Genomic DNA, 22,731 nt, shown 5'->3' with positions numbered 1-22,731 from the left:
CTTGCTGAAACAAGAAAGTCTTCAGAGCCCGGCGGAAAGTACGGAGGTCCGGGATCAGTCGTATCCCTGGGGTAGCTCGTTCCAGAGGGTGGGTGCCCCCACAGAGAAGGCTCTCCCCCTGTGGGTCGCCAGTCGACATTGCTTGACCGACGGCACCCTGAGGAGACCCTCTCTGTGGGAGCATATTGGCCGGTGGGAGGTTATCGGTGGCAGAAGGTGGTCTCGTAGATACCCAGGCCCTAAGCCATGGAGCGTTTTAAAGATGAGAACCAAAACCTTGAAACGCACCCAGAAGACCACTGGAAGCCAGTGCAGCTCGCACAGGAGAGGTGTTACATGGGAGTGCCATGTATGATTGACTCAAGAAAGGTATACTTTGGTTTTCTGATATTTTCAATAATAAAGTTGATAATATATTGCATGGTGTTATGCCAACAGTAAAATTCATAACTTAAGACCGTTGAGACAAAATGAATAACGGAATGCCAACTGGAAGTGGTAAAATCTATCAATGATTATATTTACTCCAATGCACAATTATTACATATTATGTAATTTTAGAAAATATGTGGGCGAAACCAATTTGGTGTAGTGGATAAGGCACCAGGCTAGAAGCTGGGAGATCATGAGTTCTAGTCCCACTTTATATACCAAGCCAACTGGATGACGTTGGGCCGGTCATTTTATCTCAGCCCTAGAAAGGAGGTAATGGCAAACCACTTCTGCAAAACCTTGTCAAGAAAACTGCAGGTAGTTGCCCAAGAGTCAATACTGACATGAAGGCACACATATAGATCAAAAGAAAAAAAAATCCAAGTGAGATTATCTTTTGGGTTGATTTTTCATGGCTTTCATGAATTTTATGCCCATTTATAAATCCCTAATCCTTTTCCCAGAATGTTTTCTACTTTCAAGAAAAAGTCTAAAATATCATTATAATTTGACATGAGTTTTCAGAGATATTTACTTTGCTATCACTCGTGTATCCTCCCAACACTAACCAATCTGTATCACTGCTGTGCACCCCGAACCCCCCATGTCATCCCTCCATACAGCCTCTCCTTCCCCACCGGGCAGAAACCCCTTACCTGTCTGCTTGCCTAGAACTTCCAACTTCCTGCTGGCTTCCTCATTGATTTTCTTTGTGCAAAGCTGGCAGTGGAAGTGATGATCACATGACTGCATCTGACTGCAGCAGTCGAAGGGGCTACAGCTTTTTCAAATTTCAATTCCATAGGAATAATAGGTCCTGTAAATTAACCCATTTGAAGTACCTTGCTTCAAAAAGTGTTGCCCTGTGATGCACTTGAAGGTTACAAACAAACACAAGATTTTTACAGTACCCTGTTTCCCCCAAAATAAGACATCCCCTGATAATAAGCCCAATTGGGCTTTTGAACGCATGGCAATAAGGCCAAGCGCTTATTTCAGGGTTCAAAAAAATATAAGGGTCTTATTTTCGGGGAAACATGGTAGTAGTATAACAGTAGATTGTAAAGACTTCAGAAGTATTAGAACTATTCATCAAAATTTTTAATGGTGGCGATGGATGGGATTTGATAAAGCTTATGGAGAAAGGATCCAACTTTCAAGTAAGATAAGAGACAACCCAAGATTTGATTATTCAGCGAATTTCAAAACCAATTCTATAAAATACTTCCACCAGAAATAACTGCTTCATCCTTAAATCTGTACAATCCTTTATCTTCAATTCTGTATCAATTTATCCAGATTCTTCAAAACTTAGAAGGGAGATCAAGTACTATCTCTAACTTTTCCAAATATCCATGGTAAATTATAGATATAGATTTGTAGTAGTAAATACTCATTTCTTGAAAAAAAATTCACTTTGTAATAACTAGCCGTTATCAGAATTTTTAATCACATTATTGTTTTAACTGAAAAGTAATAAAGTGATATTTCAAATTTGATATGATTATTTCATGATTGTTTTGAGTATCTACCAACTTGCCTGGATACTTCTGACTGGAGTTTTTTGAGCAATTGTTCAATGAATAAGCTACGTATTTGCAAGATTTGTTTCTTTGACCCAATTTGCAAGATTTCTGCAAGATAGTTTTCAAATGCCTTATGAGAGAGGAAGTTGGGAAAATACTTTTCGATATTTGATACCCGCGTTTCCCTGAAAATAAGACTGGGTCGTATATTAATTTTTGCTCCAAAAGACACATTAGGGCTTATTTTCTGGTTAGGTCTTATTTTTTGGGAAATATGGTACTAAATGCACCCATCTGGCTGACAATCTTAACTGGGGCTTATTTTGAGGGTAGGGCTTATATTATGAGCATCTTGAAAAATCCTGCTAGGACTTATTTTGCGGTTGGGTCTTATTTTCGGGGAAACAGGGTAAATCATCTTCATATTCATGTTCAGAGACAAACTCCTGCCTGAGGTTCACACTAGAACAAAGAACTAAGGGCACTATGATCTCCTGTCCTGCCTGGTCTTCTGGGGGTTATGTAGAATTTACCCTGTTTCTGTATAATTATATTTCTCCCCTTAAGCCTTCCAAATATTACAAGTCAGAAACTTTTAACCCTAATGTCTCTGGGATCTTTTAATAAGTTCATGGCATCTCATCCATCTCTGAATGAGATTCTTTGAATCATAGAGGATAAATTGTATAGGATAGTAGGCCAACTGTTGGTGAAGAATACGTAAGAATAGAATTATACTGTACATTGTACAACTATACATCGTGTAGACATACCATGTTTCCCTGAAAATAAGACCCTGTCTTATATTTTTTTGAACCCTGAAATAAGTGCTTGGCCTTATTTTGGAGGAGGTCTTATTATTTTGGGGTGCGTGGAGCAAGATGGGGCTCCTCTTGCCATTTTACCTGATTTCCAGCTCTGTCTCCCTAATCCTAACCAGAGGAAATGGCGGGGACCGGCTGTGCATGCAGTTAAATATTTTTGGGGAGGGCTTATTTTCGGGGGGGTGGGCTTATTTTAGTGCATGCACTCAAAAGCCCGATTGAGCTTATTATCCGGGGAGGTCTTATTTTCAGGGAAACAGGGTATATATCGTATAGACATATTTGTTTGCTTTTCTTTTGGGAACAAAAATTATCTTTTTTGAAATGATTACCAAATTATATTTGTTAAAACTACTGTTTATGAGGATTGTAGAGATTTGTAGTAGTTATAAAGTCGTTGCTTCAAGCGAACCAGAACAAGGCTGCACAGTTTTCCTTGCTATAATCTGTGGTTGTTCTCCAGAGCAGGTTGTTTACTTTTCTCTTTCTTTTCACTTTTTATTTCTGATGTTGATCCAATTTCCCCCCAATATACTCTTTCTGCACTAGTTGAGTTTCCATATTCTCTGTGATGTCTTTCTTTATCTTCATTTCCTCATTTCCTCCTCTGCTTTCCATCAGCCTCCAAAAAAGATATGGGATTATACTCCTGGAGATTGCTCTATCCTTACTAGAGAGGATAGAAAGGTAATTTGAATATATAATGTATGCAATATAGTTGTGTGTGTGTATATTAGAGCTTATCTTTCCTCTGTAGCAGTGTTTAAATTGGAGTGCTTTGAATTTAATGGAACCTATATATATATATATCTATATGTGATGAACTGCAACCCCCAAAATACTGTAATCTCTGGCTAGATCAGAGCATATTTCATTTTTGTGACATGTAGTAATTTTTTCTAGTATGAATGCGTTTTAAATTTATTTTCTAATAAAAAAATAGGAGAAAATTGATCTTGAAAATTTCAGCAGTGAACCTTCTAAGCCGTATTTGAATATGTAGAAAGTATTCGAATGTTGTCCTATGTAGGGCACAGTTTCTTATGAAAAGTGTTGGACAATTCTTCAGCCTTTCCTCCTTTTCCTTTTTTTAACCAGGTTGATCCAGGAAAAAACCACTGCCTCTATCATACTGAATTAGATGCAGAGATAGACAAAATGGAGAAGCTTTATAAAGCCCCAGAGCAACTGAAGGTATCTCAAGTTGCTTATTTTCTAAACTTTCTAGTGGAGATGTTGCTGGATATCACCTGTTCTTATAAGCAATAGTATGCTAACCATTCCCCAGTTACGGTAATCGGTATAACACAGCGGTGGGTTCTACTTACCTTTACTGCAGGTTCGTATGTGCAGATCGCCAATGACAACATCCAGGGTGGTGGGCGTGGCCTCCCATCAGTTTTACTACCGGTTCTTGCGAACCAGTCTGAACCGGGGGCAACCCACTACTGGTATAACTAGTAGCATGTGCTGGTTGTCACCTTTAAAGCCCTTCATAGCTTGGGACCAGGTTATCTGACTGACGTTTCTTGCTGGTCACATCTACCTGACCCATTAGAGCAGGGATGCATGGAATGCTGCAGGTCCCGTCTCCGAGGGAGATACACTTGATGGGACCCAGAAGAAGGGCCTTCTCTGTGGTGGCTCCCTCTCTCTGGAACATAATTCCTCCAGAGATTAGAATGGCCCCCACTCTTAATTCTCTTCCTGAGGGCGCTGAAGACCTGGTTCTGCCAGCGGGCCTGGGAAACCCAGAACGGTATTGAGCCCATTAAATGGCTTGTGTGATCGGCTGTTGCTGGGACGGGAGGTTGTGGGTGATTTTATTACATTAATTTATTTGATTGTTTTATTAGTTTTACTATTTTTAAATGTGGTTTTTATATTCTGTAAGCCGCCTTGCATTTCCATGGGCAAATAGGTGGCAATATTAGATAGATAGATAGATAGATAGATAGATAGATAGATAGATAGATAGATAGATAGATAGTATTAACCATGTTCAGATACAATCTGAAGTAGTAGCCATGTTCAGATACAATCCTAAACTATGTCCAGCTCATACTGTACATTCTCTTTTTTTCCTTGCCATTTGTTTTTTCTGTTTGGTGATGGTGGTTGCTATGAACAACCAGAGAACAGGGCGACATGAGGCAGAGGAAGGCTAATAGCAGATAGAAGTAAAATTCAGCAGCACTGCAGAAGTTCTGATTTTAAGAATAAGGAAACCCAGTTCTCTATATGTACTGTACATTTCTCTGCTGTAAGAGAAATCAGAGCCAGTCCAAGGAAACAATAAGGTTAAGGATCAGTGGTGGGTTTCTACCAGTTCACCCTGGTTCCGCGGCACCACTACCAGTTTACACCGGTAGTGGTGGCGGCGGGAGGCTCCACCCACCTGCCCGGACATCCTTACGGATGCTCTACGCATGCGCAGAAGTGCCGCGTGCTCACAGTTCCAAACTGGTAGCAAAGGTAAGTAACACTACTGTTAAGGATCCCTACTTTGCTTTCAACAGTGTCTGAATACAAGACATTTTATATTTGCCAGAGGGATGACTGCTTCCTGACAATGTCCGTGACATGGAAACCTTCCTTCCTCCAATCTGAAGTGCCTCCTTGCCTCTTCATTTGTTCTAATGAGGAAAACCTATAAAATCTGCCAGATGATTGGCACTGCTGTCTGTATGTCAAGAGACTTCCTAGCTCCACTTTGGCAGTCGGGACAATCTGTTGTCCATTGAAGGGAAATATCACCATTTCTCACCACCTCCTGTGCTCCATTGAATCTTTCCATTTTCACATGAGACAAAGGATTGATGGAAGGGCTGTAATAAGCTATCAGAGGACTAGGGCTTCTGTTGTCCATTGTTTGAAACTGATCTTCCTTTACTTTCTGAATGTAATATATGCCACAATGAACACAGCCATTCGGAAATCCTTTGAATAGAAGTCTGTTACTTGCTTATTCGTTTGTAATTTTTGTGCTTGTAATATGACCATTCTGCTGATCCTGTAAAAATAGCGCCTTTTAAATGCATGTTTACTTTTTTCCAATCAGTCTTCCCCTAATCAGCATTTCAGAAGCTATTTTGTTTTTATACACTGCTAGATAACTAGAGAGGGATAATATTGCCATGTTGTTTTGATTTCCAGCTTGTAGAAGTTCAATTTAGTTTTATAACCTAAAGTCTATATTTTGATTACTTTTAAACGTTTTTGTTTTAAAAAATAGCTAACCTCAAAAAATTGAATTTATCCTTGTCTTTTTATTTTGTGTAAGCATTTAAGAGGGATGCGGTGAATCAGTAGCTAAGACACTGAGCTTGCTGAAAGGTCGGCAGTCTAGCGGTTCAAATCCCTAGTGCCACATAATGGGGTGAGCTCCCGTTGCTTCTCCTGGCTTCTGCCAACCTAGCAGTTCAAAAGCATGTAAAAAATGCAAGTAGAAAAATAGGGACCACCTTTGGTGGGAAGGTAACAGCCTTTGGCGTTTAGTCATGCCGGCCACATGACCATAGAGATGTCTTCGGACAGCGCTGGCTCTTCGGCTTAGAAACGGAGATGAGCACCATCCCCTAGAGTCGGGAATGACTAGCACATATGTGCGAGGGGAACCTTTACCTTTAAGCATTTAAAGCAGATTCTAACAGTAAATGATGCAGAGTATAAAACATTACTCTTAATGTTAAGAACAGATGAAGTCAACAATAGAAACATTACCCGTTTGTTCATTCAGATTTTACTGCAAAAAATCAGAACATTTCTTCAAGCTTTCATGGACCCTCTGTGTTGACATTGTCGTCCCCAGGGGTCCAGAGATTGAAAACCACTGGCATAATCATTAATTTGTTTTATTTATCTTTAGGGTTTTACCTAAACATTCACAGGCAAAAGAGTAAGCTTTATATCTACAGTATGGATTGTATGAATTTTGCATGATTCACCTTGTACCTGCTTACTGGCAAAGACTTAAAACCACAAAACCAACAATTAAATCAGTGAAGACTTGGACTGAGGAGGCAAAATTAAAGCTACAGGCTTGCTTTGACTGCACTGATTGGAATATTTTTGAAGATACCTCTGCAGACCTGGATGAACTCACAGAGACTGTAACATCATATGTCAGCTTCTGTGAAGACCCGGGAACTTGTGAATATATAGTAACAACAAACCTTGGTTCATAGCTAAACTTAAGCAGCTATATCGTTCCAAGGAGGAAGCCTACAGAAAACGTGATAAAATGCTGTACAATCAGGCCAAAAATGTATTAACAAGGGAGAGCAGAGCAGCAAAAAGAAGCTACTCTGAAAAGCTAAAGAATCAATTCTCAACAAATGAACCAGCAAACATGTGGAAAACTCTTTAAAATATCACCTACTACGGCAAACTTCCTTCCCAGGCTGAAAGAAATCAACAACTGGCAGATGACCTGAACTCGTTTTACTGCAGGTTTGAAAGGAAACTACAGCCACCTATCTCCACAACCCCCAGGTCAGACACACCAACAACAGCCAAGCCTCCTACAACTGACCCCATCCCATTGGGTTCACAACCCCTAGTGATCACAGAAAAGGAAGTGCAAGACCTATTTCACAGACAAAAGCCAGGAAAAGCTCCAGGTCCAGACAAGATAACTCCTTCTTGTTTAAAAGTCTGTGCTGACCAATTGGCCCCCATCTTCACCCGTATCTTCAATAAATCGCTAGAGATGTGCTATGTTCCTTCTTGCTTCAAATGCTCTACTATCATCCCAGTGCCAAAGAAGCCCACCATCAAGGAACTGAATGACTACAGACCAGTTGCTCTAACATCTGTAGTCATGAAAACCTTTGAAAGGCTAGTGCTGTCCCACTTGAAAACCATCACGGATCGGCTGTTAGACCCCTTGCAATTTGCATACCGAGCAAGTAGATCAACTGATGATGCTGTTAATATGGCTCTGCACTACATCCTACAACATCTTGAATCTCCAAAAACCTATGCAACGGTCCTCTTTGTAGACTTTAGTTCAGCATTCAATACCATCATTCCAGACACTCCTCTAACTAAGCTAAACCAGCAACAGATACCTGAACACACTTGCAAGTGGATCATAAGTTTCCTAACAAACAGGAAGCAGCAGGTGAAGCTAAGCAGAATCACATCAGATACCTGTACAATTGGCATAGGGCCCCCCCAAGGCTGTGTGCTCTCCCCACTTCTCTCTATACACCAATGACTGCATCTCTAACGATCCATCTGTTAAAGTTTGACACAAAGATGACACAACAGTGATCGGTCTCATTCGAGACAATGATGAATCTGCATACAGATGGGAGGTTGAACAGCTAGCCTCGTGGTGCGACTGGAACAGTCTGGAACTGAACACACTCAAAATTGTAGAAATGGTGGTAGACTTAAGGAGAAATCCTTCCATCCTTCCACCTCTCAAAATACTAGACAATACAGTATCAACAGTAGAGACCTTCACATTTCTAGGTTCTACCATATCGCAAGATCTAAAATGGACAGCTAACATCAAAAACGTCATCAAAAAAGCACAACAAAGAATGTTCTTTCTGCGCCAACTCAGAAAGCTCAAACTGCCCAAGGAGCTGCTGATTCAGTTCTACAGATGAATTATTGAGTTTGTCATCTGCACCTCTATAACTGTCTGGTTTGGTTCTGCAACCCAACAAGATAGACACAGACTTCAGAGGATAATTAGAACTGCAGAAAAAACAATTGCTACCAACCTGCCTTCCATTGAGGACCTGTATACTGCAGGAGTCAAAAAGAGGGCTGTGAAAACATTTATAGACCCCTCACATCCTGGACATAAACTGTTTCAACTCCTACCCTCAAAACAACGCTATAGAGCACTGCACACCAGAACAACTAGACACAAGGACAGTTTTTTCCCGAACGCCATCACTCTGCTAAACAAATAATTCCCTCAACACTGTCAAACTATTTACTAAGTCTGCACTACTATTAATCTTCTCATCGTTCCCACCACCCATCTCCTTCCACTTATGACTGTATGACTATAACTTTGTTGCTTGGATCCTTACAATTTATATTGATATTGTTTCCTGATTGCTTATTTGTACCCTATGACTATCATTAAGTGTACCTTATGATTCTTGATGAACGTATCTTTTCTTTTATGTACACTGAGAGCATAAGCACCAAGACAAATTCCTTGTGTGTTCAATCACACTTGGCCAATAAAAAATTCTATTTTCTCTGATTAGGGAAATCCAGATTATTAGCTATTTCACAATCCGGCATAAGACCTGATAATAATAAAAAAAATCTGGAGGTTAATAATATTTTGTCTTCCGCTTTAACATAAAGTGTCCTTTAGTAACTGCTTCTTTGTCTGGATTCTTGCAGAACGCAGCAAGCTCCCCGCCACTGGAAACCCTTTCCGAGCATTTGTCTCCGTAAGTTTTGAAATATCCACTCATTTTTCTTTCTTGTGCTGAGCCAAATCATATGCTTCATAAAAGGCTTGCCATGGATTGCATATTTTATGCAATTCCTGAAATTAATTTGAAGTATGAGGTGCGTTTAGCAGTTCTCTTGGGGTACCAGAATATTGACAGTGTGTCTCTAGATGTTTTGTTTAATAATTTGCTGTTAGTTGCTGAGAAAATATGTCTTCCCTCTTATATACCAGCTACCATCCTGTAAAAAGAGAGTTGGAAACAGAATTTGGACATTCCACTGGGCTGGGAAATGAAAGGCAGATTTATAAAAGTGTTTTGGAAGGAGGAGATATCCCATTGCAAGGGTTGAGTGGCTTGAAGCGTCCATCCAGTTCAGCATCCACAAAAGGTAAAGTGAACATTGTGGTGATCAAACTATAAAGAGTAAATGCATAACATGGTATTGCACTTAAACCAAGATTCCACATGTCATAGTTCGAAAAAAAGCCTGAATGTTTTTGCATCGAAGAGCAGCTTGCATCAAAGAAAGGGTGGAGAGATCACAGATCTTTGGCTCATTATCATAATGAAGCCTTAATATTGTGATGAGCCATGGTGGCGCAGTGGTTAGAGTGCAGCACTGCAGGCTACTTCTGCTGCCTGCCAGCTGCCTGCAATTTGGCAGTTCAAATCTCGCCAGTCTCAAGGTTGACTCAGCCTTCCATCCTTCTGAGGTGGGTAAAATGAGGACCCAGATTGTTGGGGTCAATAGGCTGACTCTGTAAACCGCTTAGAGAGGGCTGTAAAAGCACTGTGAAGCGGTATATAAGTCTAAGTACTATTGCTATTGCTATCATGATCACATTGTCATTAACTTAGAGTGTATTCATTAAATCATCTCTCCTCCTTGGTTTGGTGCCACAGCATTTGTCTTTGTGAGACTTCTGTGATTGGAAATATAGCAATCAAAAATTCAGTTTCTTCAGAAGGACAAGAAGCAATAGAACTGGAAGAGGAATTGTATTCTGTGTTTTTTTTTTTAAAAAATAGCCTCTCTTCAGAAATCAAAGTGTATGAGGTTAAATCTCCACGTCCGGAATAATTCATCCAGAGTATTGAAAGAACATCTTGATGGTTTGCCAAACCTTTATAAAGTTTATCAAATACATTCACAAGATTATATATAGTGCTGGGTGACATTAGGACAGCTAATGTAACCTCCATTTTGAAGAGGAGGAAGAAGAGAATTTGGGAACTGCAGACTGGGGACATTACTTGTTAACAAGCTACTTCATTCTGTCTTGGATGGTAAGACAATTATGTGGGTGCAGAACTGGTGCAGGGTTCTTATTCTGAGTTCTCATCCATCATTTCTCACCTAGTTCTAGAGAAGAAGCAAGTGGAGCATCACAAAATTTGTCCTTGGCCTTCTGCTCTTCTGTGTTTTATAAGTGAGTTGGATGAGAAGCTGTTGGGGATGCTTAGCAGATTATAGATCACATAATTGAGTAGAGATAGTTAATGTCTTAGAAAGAGCCTTGGTAGTACAGTGGTTTAAAGCACCCTGTTATTAACACAGCTGCCTGCAATTACTGCAGGTTCGAATCTTACCAGGCTCAAGGTTGACTCAGCCTTCCATCCTTTCTAAGGTAGGTTAAATGAGGACCCAGTTTGTGGGGGCAATAAGCTGACTTTGTATAAATATACAAAAGTATGAAGGCTATCGCTTAACGCATTATAAGCCGCCCTGAGTCTCCGGAAAAGGGCGGCATATAAATCAAATTAAAAAAATAAAATCAAAATCAAAATGATGATAAAATTCATTGTTCTTTGACTGAAAATAACATGAAATTTAAGAGGTTTTTTTTTATTACAGGAACAAATTGTGTTTTTTAAAAATTGTACATGTATTCTATTGCCACCCATTTAATGGATTCTAAATGGCTTAGAGTTACCGTTTTTTTCAGAGTATAAGATGAACCTTTCCCCCCCAAAAAAGAGGGTGAAAATCTGGGTGTGTCTTATACTCGGAATGTAGCCCCGCCCAGCCTCGCAAACAGAGATTTCAGAGGCTGAAAGAAGCCTCTGAAAGAAGCTTCAGAAAAAAAGTCTCTGAAAGGCTTTTATCTAAAATAATATGACAAGCAACAAAAAAAGAATCAGTAAACCAAACTATGTTAACAAATCTGGAGAATGACACAATAACCAACAGATCAGAAGAGGTTAATCTACATACCAATACCAAAGAAAGGAGATTGAACAGAGTACAGATAGTCCTTCAGAATAAAAGCCTCTGAAAGAAGCTTCAGAAAAAAAGCCTCTGAAAGAAGAAGCTCTGATTCGGAGGCTTTCAGAGGCAGAAAAAAAAGCAAGGCACAGAGCTCATAACCAGTGAACCTGTTGCTAAAATTCACCTCTGGAAACAGCTGATTGGGGCTATTCCGGGAGGCTGATCCACCCACTAATCAGCTTTTTTCTTATTTTCCTCCCCAAAAACTAAGGTGCGTCTTATACTCCGAAAAATATGGTATATCAAATGTTTGTTGAAATAGTAGTTGATTACCAATTAACTATTCATAAGGTCAGAATGCTCATAAAATTGGAGCAGTTTTAGTACACATTCCACTTAATGAAGTTTACAGAAAAAGGTTTGCATCAGGTAAGAGGAAATTTCTACACTGCTCACATCCCTTCTTTCAAGTTCAAAGCTTTACTATTCCACCTATTTTGTGGTCATGTTTCACAAATGGGAAAATAGAAAGCTGTGTAAACCTCTACAGTTTATTAATTAACAGCAAGAAAAAGATTGTGCTGAAAGTAAGTCAAAAGAACATCCAAAAGAAGGGGAAGGATTTTACCAAGCTGTATAAAATCACACATCAAGTCAATCAACATGGACTCCTGTTGGAAGATGTTTGATTTTGTAGTGTGAAAGGAATTGCATCCCAGTTTGAGGATGACTGAAAGAAATTAGGGAATCTAGTCAGTGGTGAAATCCTCCGCGGGTGCCACCAGTTTTCTGCCCACGCATGCCCGGTGCATGCCAAACGCACGCTATGCGTTTGCATGCGTAGTGCGCACCAAACACACACTGCATATGGAAAAAGGAGCCTTTTGAAGGTAAGTAGAACAGTGGGGGGGGGAAACAGCTGTGCCGCGTGATTTAGATTCGCTAGAAACCAGGATTTCCTGCTTTCTAGCGAATATAAATCGTGCAGCACAGCTGATCTTCAGAAATACTGGTTTGAACGAACCGGTAGCTTTTTCTTTACTACGGGTTTGCCCGAACTGGTGCAAACCGGTAGCATTTCACCCCTGAATCTAGTCTAACTGGAAGACTTTGGAATAGATTTCCAAGCATACTTTCTCTTATTTGTGCATTTGTGATATTAACCCTTCAATACTTGCAGTGTTTTTAAACAGAATTGGCACAAAAAGATTTTGCCAATTTGGCTGTTACCTCATCCCAATCTTGTAGCAATACTAAGGGTGCAACAAGAGACATGGTTAAGAAAAGAGTCTGCCAAAGGAAATTGTCCAATACCAGCTTCCTAGAAATGTCTTGTGAGCCTATTTTTCTTCAGCTAGAAAAAGGACTAGCAGTGCAGTTTCCCCAGCTGTGCCCAAAAGATCCATCCTTGTCCAGTGGTGAGATCCAGGCTTGCCCCTGAGTCAAGCAGGAAGACATGGGCAAATGCTAAAGAAAATCTCAGCTCCCAAAATGTCTCTTCTGTTGGGATATCGTCCTAAAACGAGCCGCTTTCTGAATCCTGAAACTCAGCCAAACTGCTCTGTTTTTTATTTTGGACATCGCAAATGTGTTTGGTAATTTTCCTTTTGCTTCTTAATACAACTCCCAACACGAGCAAGAAATCCTCCCACCTCCTCCAAAGAAACTCAGGACATACTCTGGGTGTGGTATTTGGATGTACTTTACCATTTCTACCTCTTTTTCCTTTCCTGTTTTTTTTTTTAATCCCCTCTACTGTGTTCGTTCTTTTCCTTGTATGTCCTGTCCTGCTTACATTTCAGGACTTGGCTCAGCTACTGAGAAATCATTTCTGCTATCCTTCTAATCAACATCAAAGCAGTTTGTCCCAAATGCCATCATTTAGAAGGTGATTTATTTATGGAAACCAGCTTAAAATCCTTGTAATTTGCATCCCCAAGGAACACAATTAATAAACCCAACGTCTAGGAACAGTTTTTTTCAATTCTTGTGAAGTATCTGTTTTATGTTCATCCATCCATCTATCTGTACATGTGTGGTTGAGTGTATATGTGTCAGTATTATTGCATGCAATTAAGCACCCTTCCTCAGCAACATTAAATGATAATTGCTGAACAGAAATTGTTTCCTTTGATGAGTCTTTTGATGGGCTTAAATATTGTTCTTTCAATTTATTCCCACAGTAGTTTGTTTGCTTATTGTTTAGCAAAATAAGACATTATTTTAAATTAATTGATCCAAATAAAGACTTTGTTTTTTGTTCTCTCCTTGGTTCTTTTCATACATTTATTTTACTGACGTTGTGTTGTTTCAAAGTAGATTCAGAATCACCAAGACATTTTGCAACACTCGATTACATAGAGAGTCCTGAAGAAATGTTCCAAAAACGCAGCAGTGATAAAGAGGTAATCTTCCTGTTTTCATACTTTAATCTTAGAGAATGCCATTAAAAAACAAACAAACTCCCCCCCCTCGAATATGTGATGCTGAATTCCAAGATGACAATCTTGGAATTCAGTCTTCGCTTTCATTATCCTGTGGTGGTGCCCATGAGTAGCATTTGTGCCCCTTGATATCCAGCAGGCTCCTAGAGCTTTAAAATATAAGTTTTTTTAAAAAAAGTGGCATAAGAAGATTATGTGCTACTTACAAAGCAAAACGTCAGCCTTCAGCATCATCTTGAGTCGAAGGTGGGATTCTACAGAATTCCCTCTGGGAAGGTAGCTTGGTTTCTGATAAGTGGATATTTATAGTTATACCTGTCATTTTGTATCTAGGTAAGTTTTGCACTCACTTCTTGCTCTGAAGTTTTCGAATGTGTTTCCAGTCCAAAAACAACAATTAACCTGGAATTATGCAGTTAATATAGACCAGGGGTGTCAAACTTAAGGCCCGGGGGTTGGATCTGGCCCTCAGGGTATTTAGATCTGGCCCACAGGGCTGTCCTGGAAACAGCGAAGGACTGGCCCGCGGTGCTTCTGCCAGCGAAAACAGGCTCCCGAGCCATGGTAGCTGAAAGCGGAGTTCGGGAGCCCATTTTTGCTGGCAGAGCACTTGGGCCACCACAGGCGGCCCTGACAGAAGTGACATCGAGCTGGCCACGCCCTCCCTGGTCACACCCACCCCAGCCCCCTGAGGTCAAACACAACCCTGATGCGGCCCTCAATGAAATCTAGTTTAACACCCCAATATAGACCATGATTACTACACAGCATTGTTTGGGAGAATGTTGCGGTAACATAACAGTAATCTCAGTGGCAATGGCAATAGTAGTGGGGATTTCTTTCTGTGAACAGCCATCCAGATGTTTGAAGGCTGCAGCTCCTCTTCGTAGGGATTTTGTTCTAACGTGATTTCTTTGTAGTTGAGAAACTGAAAGGAAGACTGGCTGTTTGGCCATGGAGATGAAATCCTTGCCATGGAGGCTGGTGCCCTTGCCAGTTTATTGCCCTCTTGAACTTCTTCAGTGGACTATATTTTGAGAGCTTAATTTTTTAAAAAAGATACTTCTGTAAGCTTCCTGTTGTGGGCACTGCTTTTTGGCTACATAAGCAGTGAATCTTCAGTGTGACTGTCAGAAAGAAAGAAAGAAGGAAGGAAGGAGGGAGGGAAGGAAGGAAGGAAGAAAGAAAGGAAAGAGAAAGAAAGAAAGAAAGAAAGAAAGAAGGAAAGAAGGAAGGAAGGAAGGAGGGAGGGAAGGAAGGAAGGAAGAAAGAAAGAAAGGAAAGAGAAAGAAAGAAAGAAAGAAAGAAAGAAAGAAGGAAGGAAGGAGGGAGGGAAGGAAGGAAGGAAGGAAGAAAGAAAGGAAAGAAAAAGAAAGAAAGAGAAAGAAAGAAAGAAAGAAAGAAAGAAAGAAAGAAAGAAAGAAAGAAAGAAAGAGAAAGATAATGGAAATGGCTGGTGAACCAGACCCATCTTCTACAAACATCCCAAATATTCTTTTTTTGATTATTTCAATCTAGTTTAATATATAGGATGTAATAATCGTTTCTCTAAGCTTACTTTGGGGCTGTAGTGGCGAGATTGTATGCTCTTTATTTTGTTTTCTAATTTATTTATTTTTTTTGCCGATATTAAATTGCTGTAAATTGGATGATTTACTGCCCATTTTATGCAATTTTATGGCAGAAACTTTTAGAGGACCAGAGACGGCTTAAACGTGAGCAAGAGGAGGCTGATATTGCAGCCAGAAGGCACACGGGGGTCATCCCTACGCACCATCAGTTTATCACTAATGAGCGCTTTGGGGACCTTCTAATTAGAGACGATACAATCAAAAGGAAATCTGGGGCAGAGGTCTGTTGTGGTTGCCTCCCTCTGCTGCTTGACCCAATTCATAGTTTGCTTTTCATAGCATTCTGCTTTTTTGGCCAACGTTAGCTGTCCCAAGTGTTGGATTTTATTTTCACTTAGAGCCTGCTTTGACCTTGTTCTACATAATCCTGCAGAAAACTTGCGTGTTTTAATGCATGTCTGCTAAGTAAGGAATACTTGTGCACAGCTGTGATGCATGGCTCTTTGAAAACAGCAGTTGCTTTTATGGGGAGTCGGCAAACATTTGCTTCATCTTTTTGCACTGTATAGAATGCCTCCTTCTCTCTTTATCTTTGCCATCCGCTTAGATTGTCTTGTGGCTCCTGATCATGCAGTTTGGTTATGCATTGTGCACTCCGTAACATTTATTATTTCTGTAGTTTCTGTTATTAAGAACCTTGAGGGTCAGGCAAAATAAATGATCTTGTTTTAAAAAGGCAAAAGAAAGAACTGACTCTGCAAGGAGTCATAGTTTAAGAGAACAGATCAACTTGTCTTCACTGGAACTGAGGGTGACAAAACAGCCATGCTTTACATAAAAAAGTTTTGTATCTTCTGGGGGGTGAAAGCTATGTGAAATCCTTGTCTTTATTTCTTCCTGCCACTCATTCCAGCTGATCAGGAACAAATGATCATTCCTGAGTTCTGGAGAAATTATCAGGAGGCTTCCATTGCACTCATAACGATAGAGTGTTGTGTGTACACATTCCAGAAGGCCATTTCATTCTGTGGATCACATTTGCAACTCAGACTGTTGCCTTCTGGGAGTAGGATGGTCAGAGTTCAGTTGATCACTGCCTCTCCGTTTAGGAGAGTCTAACCATTCACTTAGGGACGTGGTGGCTCAGTGGCTAAGACACTGAGCTTGTCGATCAGAAGTCGGCAATTCAGCAATTCGAATCCCTAGCACCGCATAACGGGGTGAGCTCCCGTTACTTGTCCCAGCTTCTGCCAACCTATCAGTTGGAAAGCACGTAAAAAATGTAAGTAGAAAAATAGGGACCACTTTGGTGGGAAGGTAACAGTGCTCTGTCTGCCTTCGGCGTTGAGTCATGCCGGCCACATGACCACGGAGACGTCTTCAGACAGCGCTGGCTCTTCGGCTTTGAAACGGAGATGAGCACCGCCCCCTAGAGCTGGAAATGACTAGCACACATGTGCGGGGGAACTTTTACGTTTACCTTAACCAGTCATTCAAACACATCTAATTTACTTAGTGATAGCTACATCTGTTTTTTTTTTCTCTACTTTTGATACAAATTCTTCAACAGTGGTATTCATTTTGATTCTACTGATTTTGCAAACTTAACAAACTTGCTGGAAAGACTGAAGTTGTGCTCCCTTGAAAAATCTAGTTCTCTTATTTTAGTAGTAGCCCTACTAGGTCTTATAGGCAGGTTTAACCACTCTTAGTTGCTTAAGAATTGGGACTAGATTCATCACACATTTAAGAAAGGAAACTCTGACAGTGTGCTTGCAATGTTGTGTATACCCTTTCAAATGATGTTCTGGAGATTTGGCAATTTTTTAAAATCGTGCTATTTTCAACCACTAGATGAGAGCTGCCAGAGTGAAGTTTGACTTCAAAGCCCAGACATTAAAGTGAGTATTGGTTATTTTCTCCCTATGTCTATAATACCTTTATGTTTTAGCCATTTCCTTCCTTCTGGTAATTATCTTACTTAAGTATATACTGTTTGTCTTCCCACTTGCACTCTCAATGTAGTCCAACAGTGTTTACATTGCCAACTATTCTGACCAAGGAAATGCATGCAACTGTCCATTGACCATCATTGCTCCAGCATTACTCCTCCACTGAATGCCACAGTAACTTCTCTGTCCCTTTTAATGCCTTGTCATTGCCTGCCATCTTTATACAGTTTCCAGACTTTCCATCATTTAATGCCATCATCAAGATGTTTGTTCCATTTGCCATCTCCATCTCCACCTCCTTCTTTCTCTTAAAACCTTCTCCAGATGTAATTTCCTGCCCTTTAGAAGGCCAGATCCTGAAGATGAAACTCAAATACTTTGGCCACCTAATGAGAAGGAAGGACTCACTGGAGAAGAGCCTAATGCTGGGAAGAATGAGGGCAAAAGAAGAAGGGGGCAGCAGAGAATGAGGTGGCTGGATGGAGTCACTGATGCAGTAGGCTTGAGCTTAAATGGACTCCAGAGGATGGTAGAGGACAGAAGGCCTGGAGGAATGTTGTCCATGGGGTCATGATGGGTTGGACACAACTTCGCAACTAACAACAACAAGATGCAATTTCAGTTCCACTTCCAATTCCTCCATCTTCAAATACATTACTTTAATGAACTTCTTTCACTTCTCTTCTGACCAAGCATCCTTCCCTTCACTATCCCAAGATCTGTCAGTTTTTAAATACTGCTGATGCAATCGGTTCTTTAGAATTTGGGGACAGATATTTATGTTTGTTTCTCCAGTTACGTTCTGCAGTTGTTAATATTTCTATTTGAAATTTGATGCTAATGAGATTTTATTAAAATAATTAACACATGAATTAATATGTCATTAACAGGGAACTCCCATTACAGAAAGGCGATATTGTTTACATTTATAAGCCAGTTGATCAGAATTGGTATGAAGGCGAACACCATGGCCGAGTGGGCATCTTCCCACAGTCTTACATAGAGGTACTGTTTCGTTTATTAAGCTATCAGGACTGGTCAGGCTGACACAAGATTGAAACCATCAGTCTTCTTTAAGATTTTTACATATGCCTTTTGCTTTTGTTTTATAGTTACTTAACCCAACAGAAAAAATCCAAACTAAAAAAACGTCACCATTGCAAATCTTGGAATATGGAAATGCAATTGCTAAATTCAGTTTCAATGGAGATACTGCTGTGGAAATGTCCTTCAGGAAGGTAGAGATCGCAGTTATTGTCAACCATTTTGAAATATTTCTTTCTCTCATTGTCTCTTTGTTCATCTTCCATCTTAATACTTAACAAAAAACTATATATTTTCTTTATTAATTTTTCATCTGTCCCTGTTAATATCTGATCTAATTCTGTTAATTCTTTACTTAAACCATACATTTTAACATCTTTCTCATATCTAGATTGTATCTGCACATATTTTTTTTTTTAATTTGATTTATATGCCGCCCTTCTCTGGAGATTCAGGGCGGCTTACAATGCGTTAAGCAATAGCCTTCATACTTTTGTATATTTATACAAAGTCAGCTTATTGCCCCCACAAACTGGGTCCTCATTTAACCTACCTTAGAAAGGATGGAAGGCTGAGTCAACCTTGAGCCTGGTAAGTTTCGAACCTGCAGAAATTGCAGGCAGCTGTGTTAATAACAGGGTGCATTAAACCACTGTACTACCAAGGCTCTTATATATGACATATGATTCTCTCACATATGACCACCATGTTATCACAATCCCTTTCTCATGCAATCTACTGACATTATTTCTTTCTCATGCAATCTACTGACAATCAATTCAATTGCAGACATAGCAAATGGATGTTCTAAGCAGCAGATTGGAAATTTTAAAAATTAAAAAATATATTTTGCATAGTGTTTTCTAAAAATGGAAGGTTTGAGGTTAGTTGTTACATAATGTTAACTTTGTCCAATGCAACAAGCGTATTTATTTACACTTCTATAGCCTTCGTTTTGCACCTAAATGACAAAAGATATACAATCATTGTTGATACTAGAGATAGTAGGCAAGAAACTGAATGCCAATTATATGTATTTATTTATATATGTAATAATTAGTCTGAATTATTTTGCCAAAATGAAAATATATGCATGTCTATCATTTCTTTCTCGATTTTTTTTTAAAAATCTATCTTTGTGGGCTATATGAATTATACTGGAGTCTCTGAATATTTTAATTTTGGATCAAAAAGTTAAGCCATTTTCTTAGGCACTGTAAATGCAAGTCAGGCAATTTAAAAGCGTTTAATAGAAAGGAGACATCAAATCCATTTTAGCAGAGGAATGCGGTTCAGGCAAACAATTCAGTTCAATTCAAACCTTTATTGTCAGAGTACAACATGTGTACAATGAGATTGGCTGAGCCTCCCTTCGTGCAACCCCTCCCCCCCAGCCCAATACAACTCACAGTGCAAAACAGTAAAAGAAAAATCCCTACCCAGTGAATCCTACTAACAAATACAATCCTACTGCACCATGTGAATTTATTGCAAGCTGTGATGGCCCCGCAAGTCAATCGTACTACGTTGTTGTAAAGTTATTTTCCATTCAGGAGTCTGACAGCCCACGGATAAAAACTGTTCTTCAGCCTATTTGTGCGGCTGCCTATGCTTCTCTATCTCCTTCCCGACGGCAGGAAAATAAAGAAGTGCTGACCAGGGTGTGGGTCGTCCCTGAGGATTTTCCTCAGACTTCTAAGGCAGCGACCCCTAGCGATCTTGTCTAGCGGTATCAGGGGACAGCCCATAATGTTTTGTGCTGTGCTCACCACCCTCTCTTGCTATCCACGGCTGTCAGGCCGGCATACCACACTCGTAATGCGCTGAGTGAGGACGCTTTCTATTGTGGACCGGTAAAAGGAGGTCATCACTTGTTGTTCCACTTTATTTTTTTGCAAGTTCCTAAGGAAGTGGAGTCTCTGTTGGGCCTTTCTGGCCACCTGGGTCATTTTGATTTTCCAGGTGAGATCTTCGCTGAGGAATTTAAAGGAGGAAAAACTCTCCACACAGCCCCCCTCGATGTAAACACAGAGCACATCCACTAAATGCAGCCCTTATATCTAAGTAGCATAAGCAAGTCCTGAACTTAAACTCATGTTTTGTTTTTTTGTCTAAAGGGAGAAAGAATCACACTCATTCGACAAGTAGACGAGAACTGGTATGAAGGGAAAATCCTTGGCACCAATCGCCAGGGCATCTTCCCTGGCTCTTATGTGGACATACTTAAGCATCCAGTGCTGAAAGACACATCAGCCTATGCCTACCGACCGCCAAATTGCAGCGTGGCTTTTCCACAGGTAACTTGTTTGCGCCGCTGTTCATTGCAGTGCACCCGTGGCTTTGTTGGTCTATTTCCTAGGGCAAGATCCCCATCATTGCCTTGTGTCAGCCACGTCTTCTGGAGCGACAAAGAATCTATGTAGGCTAAAATATCCCTTAGCAGAACTGAGCTGAGAGATTTCATCCCAAAGTATCTCTGGTTGTCCACATGGAAAGCATACAGTAGTGGCCAAAATTGTGGAAACATTTTGGGAAAAGTGTATTTTCTTAAAATTAGATAATAACACCACTTTTTTTTTTTTGTAGTACCATAAAATTATATATCAATGGAAATATAGTTTAATCAATAATGTAATGCAATAATTTTTATGAAGGATTTGCTATTAGAATAGTAGTTACAGTATAAAGAAAAGTGAAAGACGTAGAAAAAACGAGATATACAAAAATTATCACCATAGAAAAAAAGAGATATAGAAAAATGATCACCATGTCAGTTAATACTTATTTGGGTAAGCTTTAGCATGAATTACAGCATTACAACGTCTTCCCATGGAGTGAACCAAGTCTTTTAGTTCTGCAGCTGTTATAAGGTGAATGATTGCTTCTATAAACTGGGTTTTATTGCTAGGTCGCTTCTGATTAACAAGTTTCTTTAGTTGGCTGCATAGATTTTCAATTAGGTTAAGGTCTGGGCTATTCCCAGGCCATTCCAGCAGTGGAATACAATTATATTGAATCTGAATCAATATATATAGAATCAATATATTGATTATATTGAATATGATATATTGATTATCTTGAAACTCCCCCAAAAGTGGTGTTATTAGCCATCAAACCTCAAAAATACATTTTTTCCAAAAGATTTCCACAATTTTGGCCACTACTGTAGATTCTCCTGTGGTGGCTGATTCCAGGCACAGATTGTGATTAAAATATGGTTTCAGTGGGGAAACAAGAAAACAAGGGACGGTCCTCAACTAAAGCATTTAAAGGTCATGCAGGAAGAGAGAGAAGCCACCACTTTGCTGACTGTTAAGGAGTAAACCTGCTCCTCCAACCTGGCAGTGCCCTCTGGCTGGGGTTTGTCAAGGGATGAGATGTTTGCTCCTTTGCACTATTCCATTAATGGTTCGGATTAGCCTTGGGTGAGAGGAAGGTTTGCAGGAGTGCGAATGCTAATCAAGTCCCAGGAGAATAAACATGCTTGTAATTCTGGACTCTGGCTGCACAAAGGCAGAACTCTTATGGGCTGTGCTGGTGGATTTTCAATTAGAGAAATAGATAAATCCCTTCTTAATAGGAGCTGCCACAAAGAAGAGGGAGTCAAGCTATTCTCCAAAGCACCTGAAGGTAGGACAAGAAGCAATGGGTGGAGACTACTGTAATCAAGGAGAGAAGCAACTGAGAACTAAGGAGAAACAGTTAGAACAATTCACCAATGGAACAACTTTCCTCCAGAGGTTGTGAATGCTCCAACACTGGAAGTTTTTAAGAAGATGTTGGATAAACATTTGTCTGAAGTAGTGTAGGGTTTATTTATGTATTTATTTAAGTGGTGTAGGGTGTATTTATGTATTTTATTTTGTGCCTGTTCACCGCCCTGAGTCCTTCAGGAGCAGGGCGGTATATAAATTTAATAAAACATAAAACAAACATAAACAGGGTTTCCTGCCTAAGCAGGGGGTTGGACTAGAAGACCTCCAAGGTCCCTTCCAACTCTGTTAGTCTATTGTCTAATAAAACAAACTCAGATGTTTAACAACAACATTTACCAAATCTCCACCACGTACTCTGGCTGATCTAAACACCGAAACATCTGTTCACTTTGTTCCAGAATTATTTAAAACATTGGAATACATATGAGAAATGCTTGTAAACCAGTTCCAAGACTGGCCCGAATATCTTCTGGGATTAAGGCCTGACTGAGAAAATTTTGAATTAGGTGGAGCCACATCTGGATGGTGAAACTCTTAAATTACAGCCAGGTTTTCATTCAACTCTAAAAAAGATTG

At 39.9% G+C, this 22,731-nt stretch overlaps 1 protein-coding gene across 50 annotated transcripts in view; it reads left to right on the top strand.

Moving 5' to 3' along the window:
• The window catches only part of SORBS1 (sorbin and SH3 domain containing 1), a 126,608-nt gene that overhangs the window by 94,740 nt on the left and 9,137 nt on the right, over nucleotides 1–22,731 (top strand). For 19 of the 50 annotated variants that reach the window (XM_087871834.1, XM_087871822.1, XM_087871844.1 and 16 more), the window contains 9 exons: nucleotides 3,881–3,976; nucleotides 9,164–9,213; nucleotides 9,450–9,607; nucleotides 13,748–13,833; nucleotides 15,557–15,724; nucleotides 17,298–17,344; nucleotides 18,286–18,400; nucleotides 18,508–18,633; nucleotides 20,557–20,736. In XM_087871834.1, coding sequence (XP_087727960.1) covers nucleotides 3,881–3,976; nucleotides 9,164–9,213; nucleotides 9,450–9,607; nucleotides 13,748–13,833; nucleotides 15,557–15,724; nucleotides 17,298–17,344; nucleotides 18,286–18,400; nucleotides 18,508–18,633; nucleotides 20,557–20,736 — 1,026 coding nt within the window. Of the gene's footprint in view, nucleotides 1–3,403; nucleotides 3,470–3,880; nucleotides 3,977–9,163; nucleotides 9,214–9,449; nucleotides 9,608–13,744; nucleotides 13,834–15,556; nucleotides 15,725–17,297; nucleotides 17,345–18,285; nucleotides 18,401–18,507; nucleotides 18,634–20,556; nucleotides 20,737–22,731 lie in introns of all 50 variants that reach the window. The other 31 variants (XM_087871840.1, XM_060694968.2, XM_060694956.2 and 28 more) reach the window with 6 other exon arrangements.

The sequence above is a fragment of the Pantherophis guttatus genome, chromosome 6 (genome assembly GCF_059756535.1).
Source record: "Pantherophis guttatus breed Tessera chromosome 6, ASM5975653v1, whole genome shotgun sequence".
NCBI lineage: Eukaryota > Metazoa > Chordata > Lepidosauria > Squamata > Colubridae > Pantherophis > Pantherophis guttatus.
This window is presented reverse-complemented; position numbering and strand designations above follow the sequence as displayed.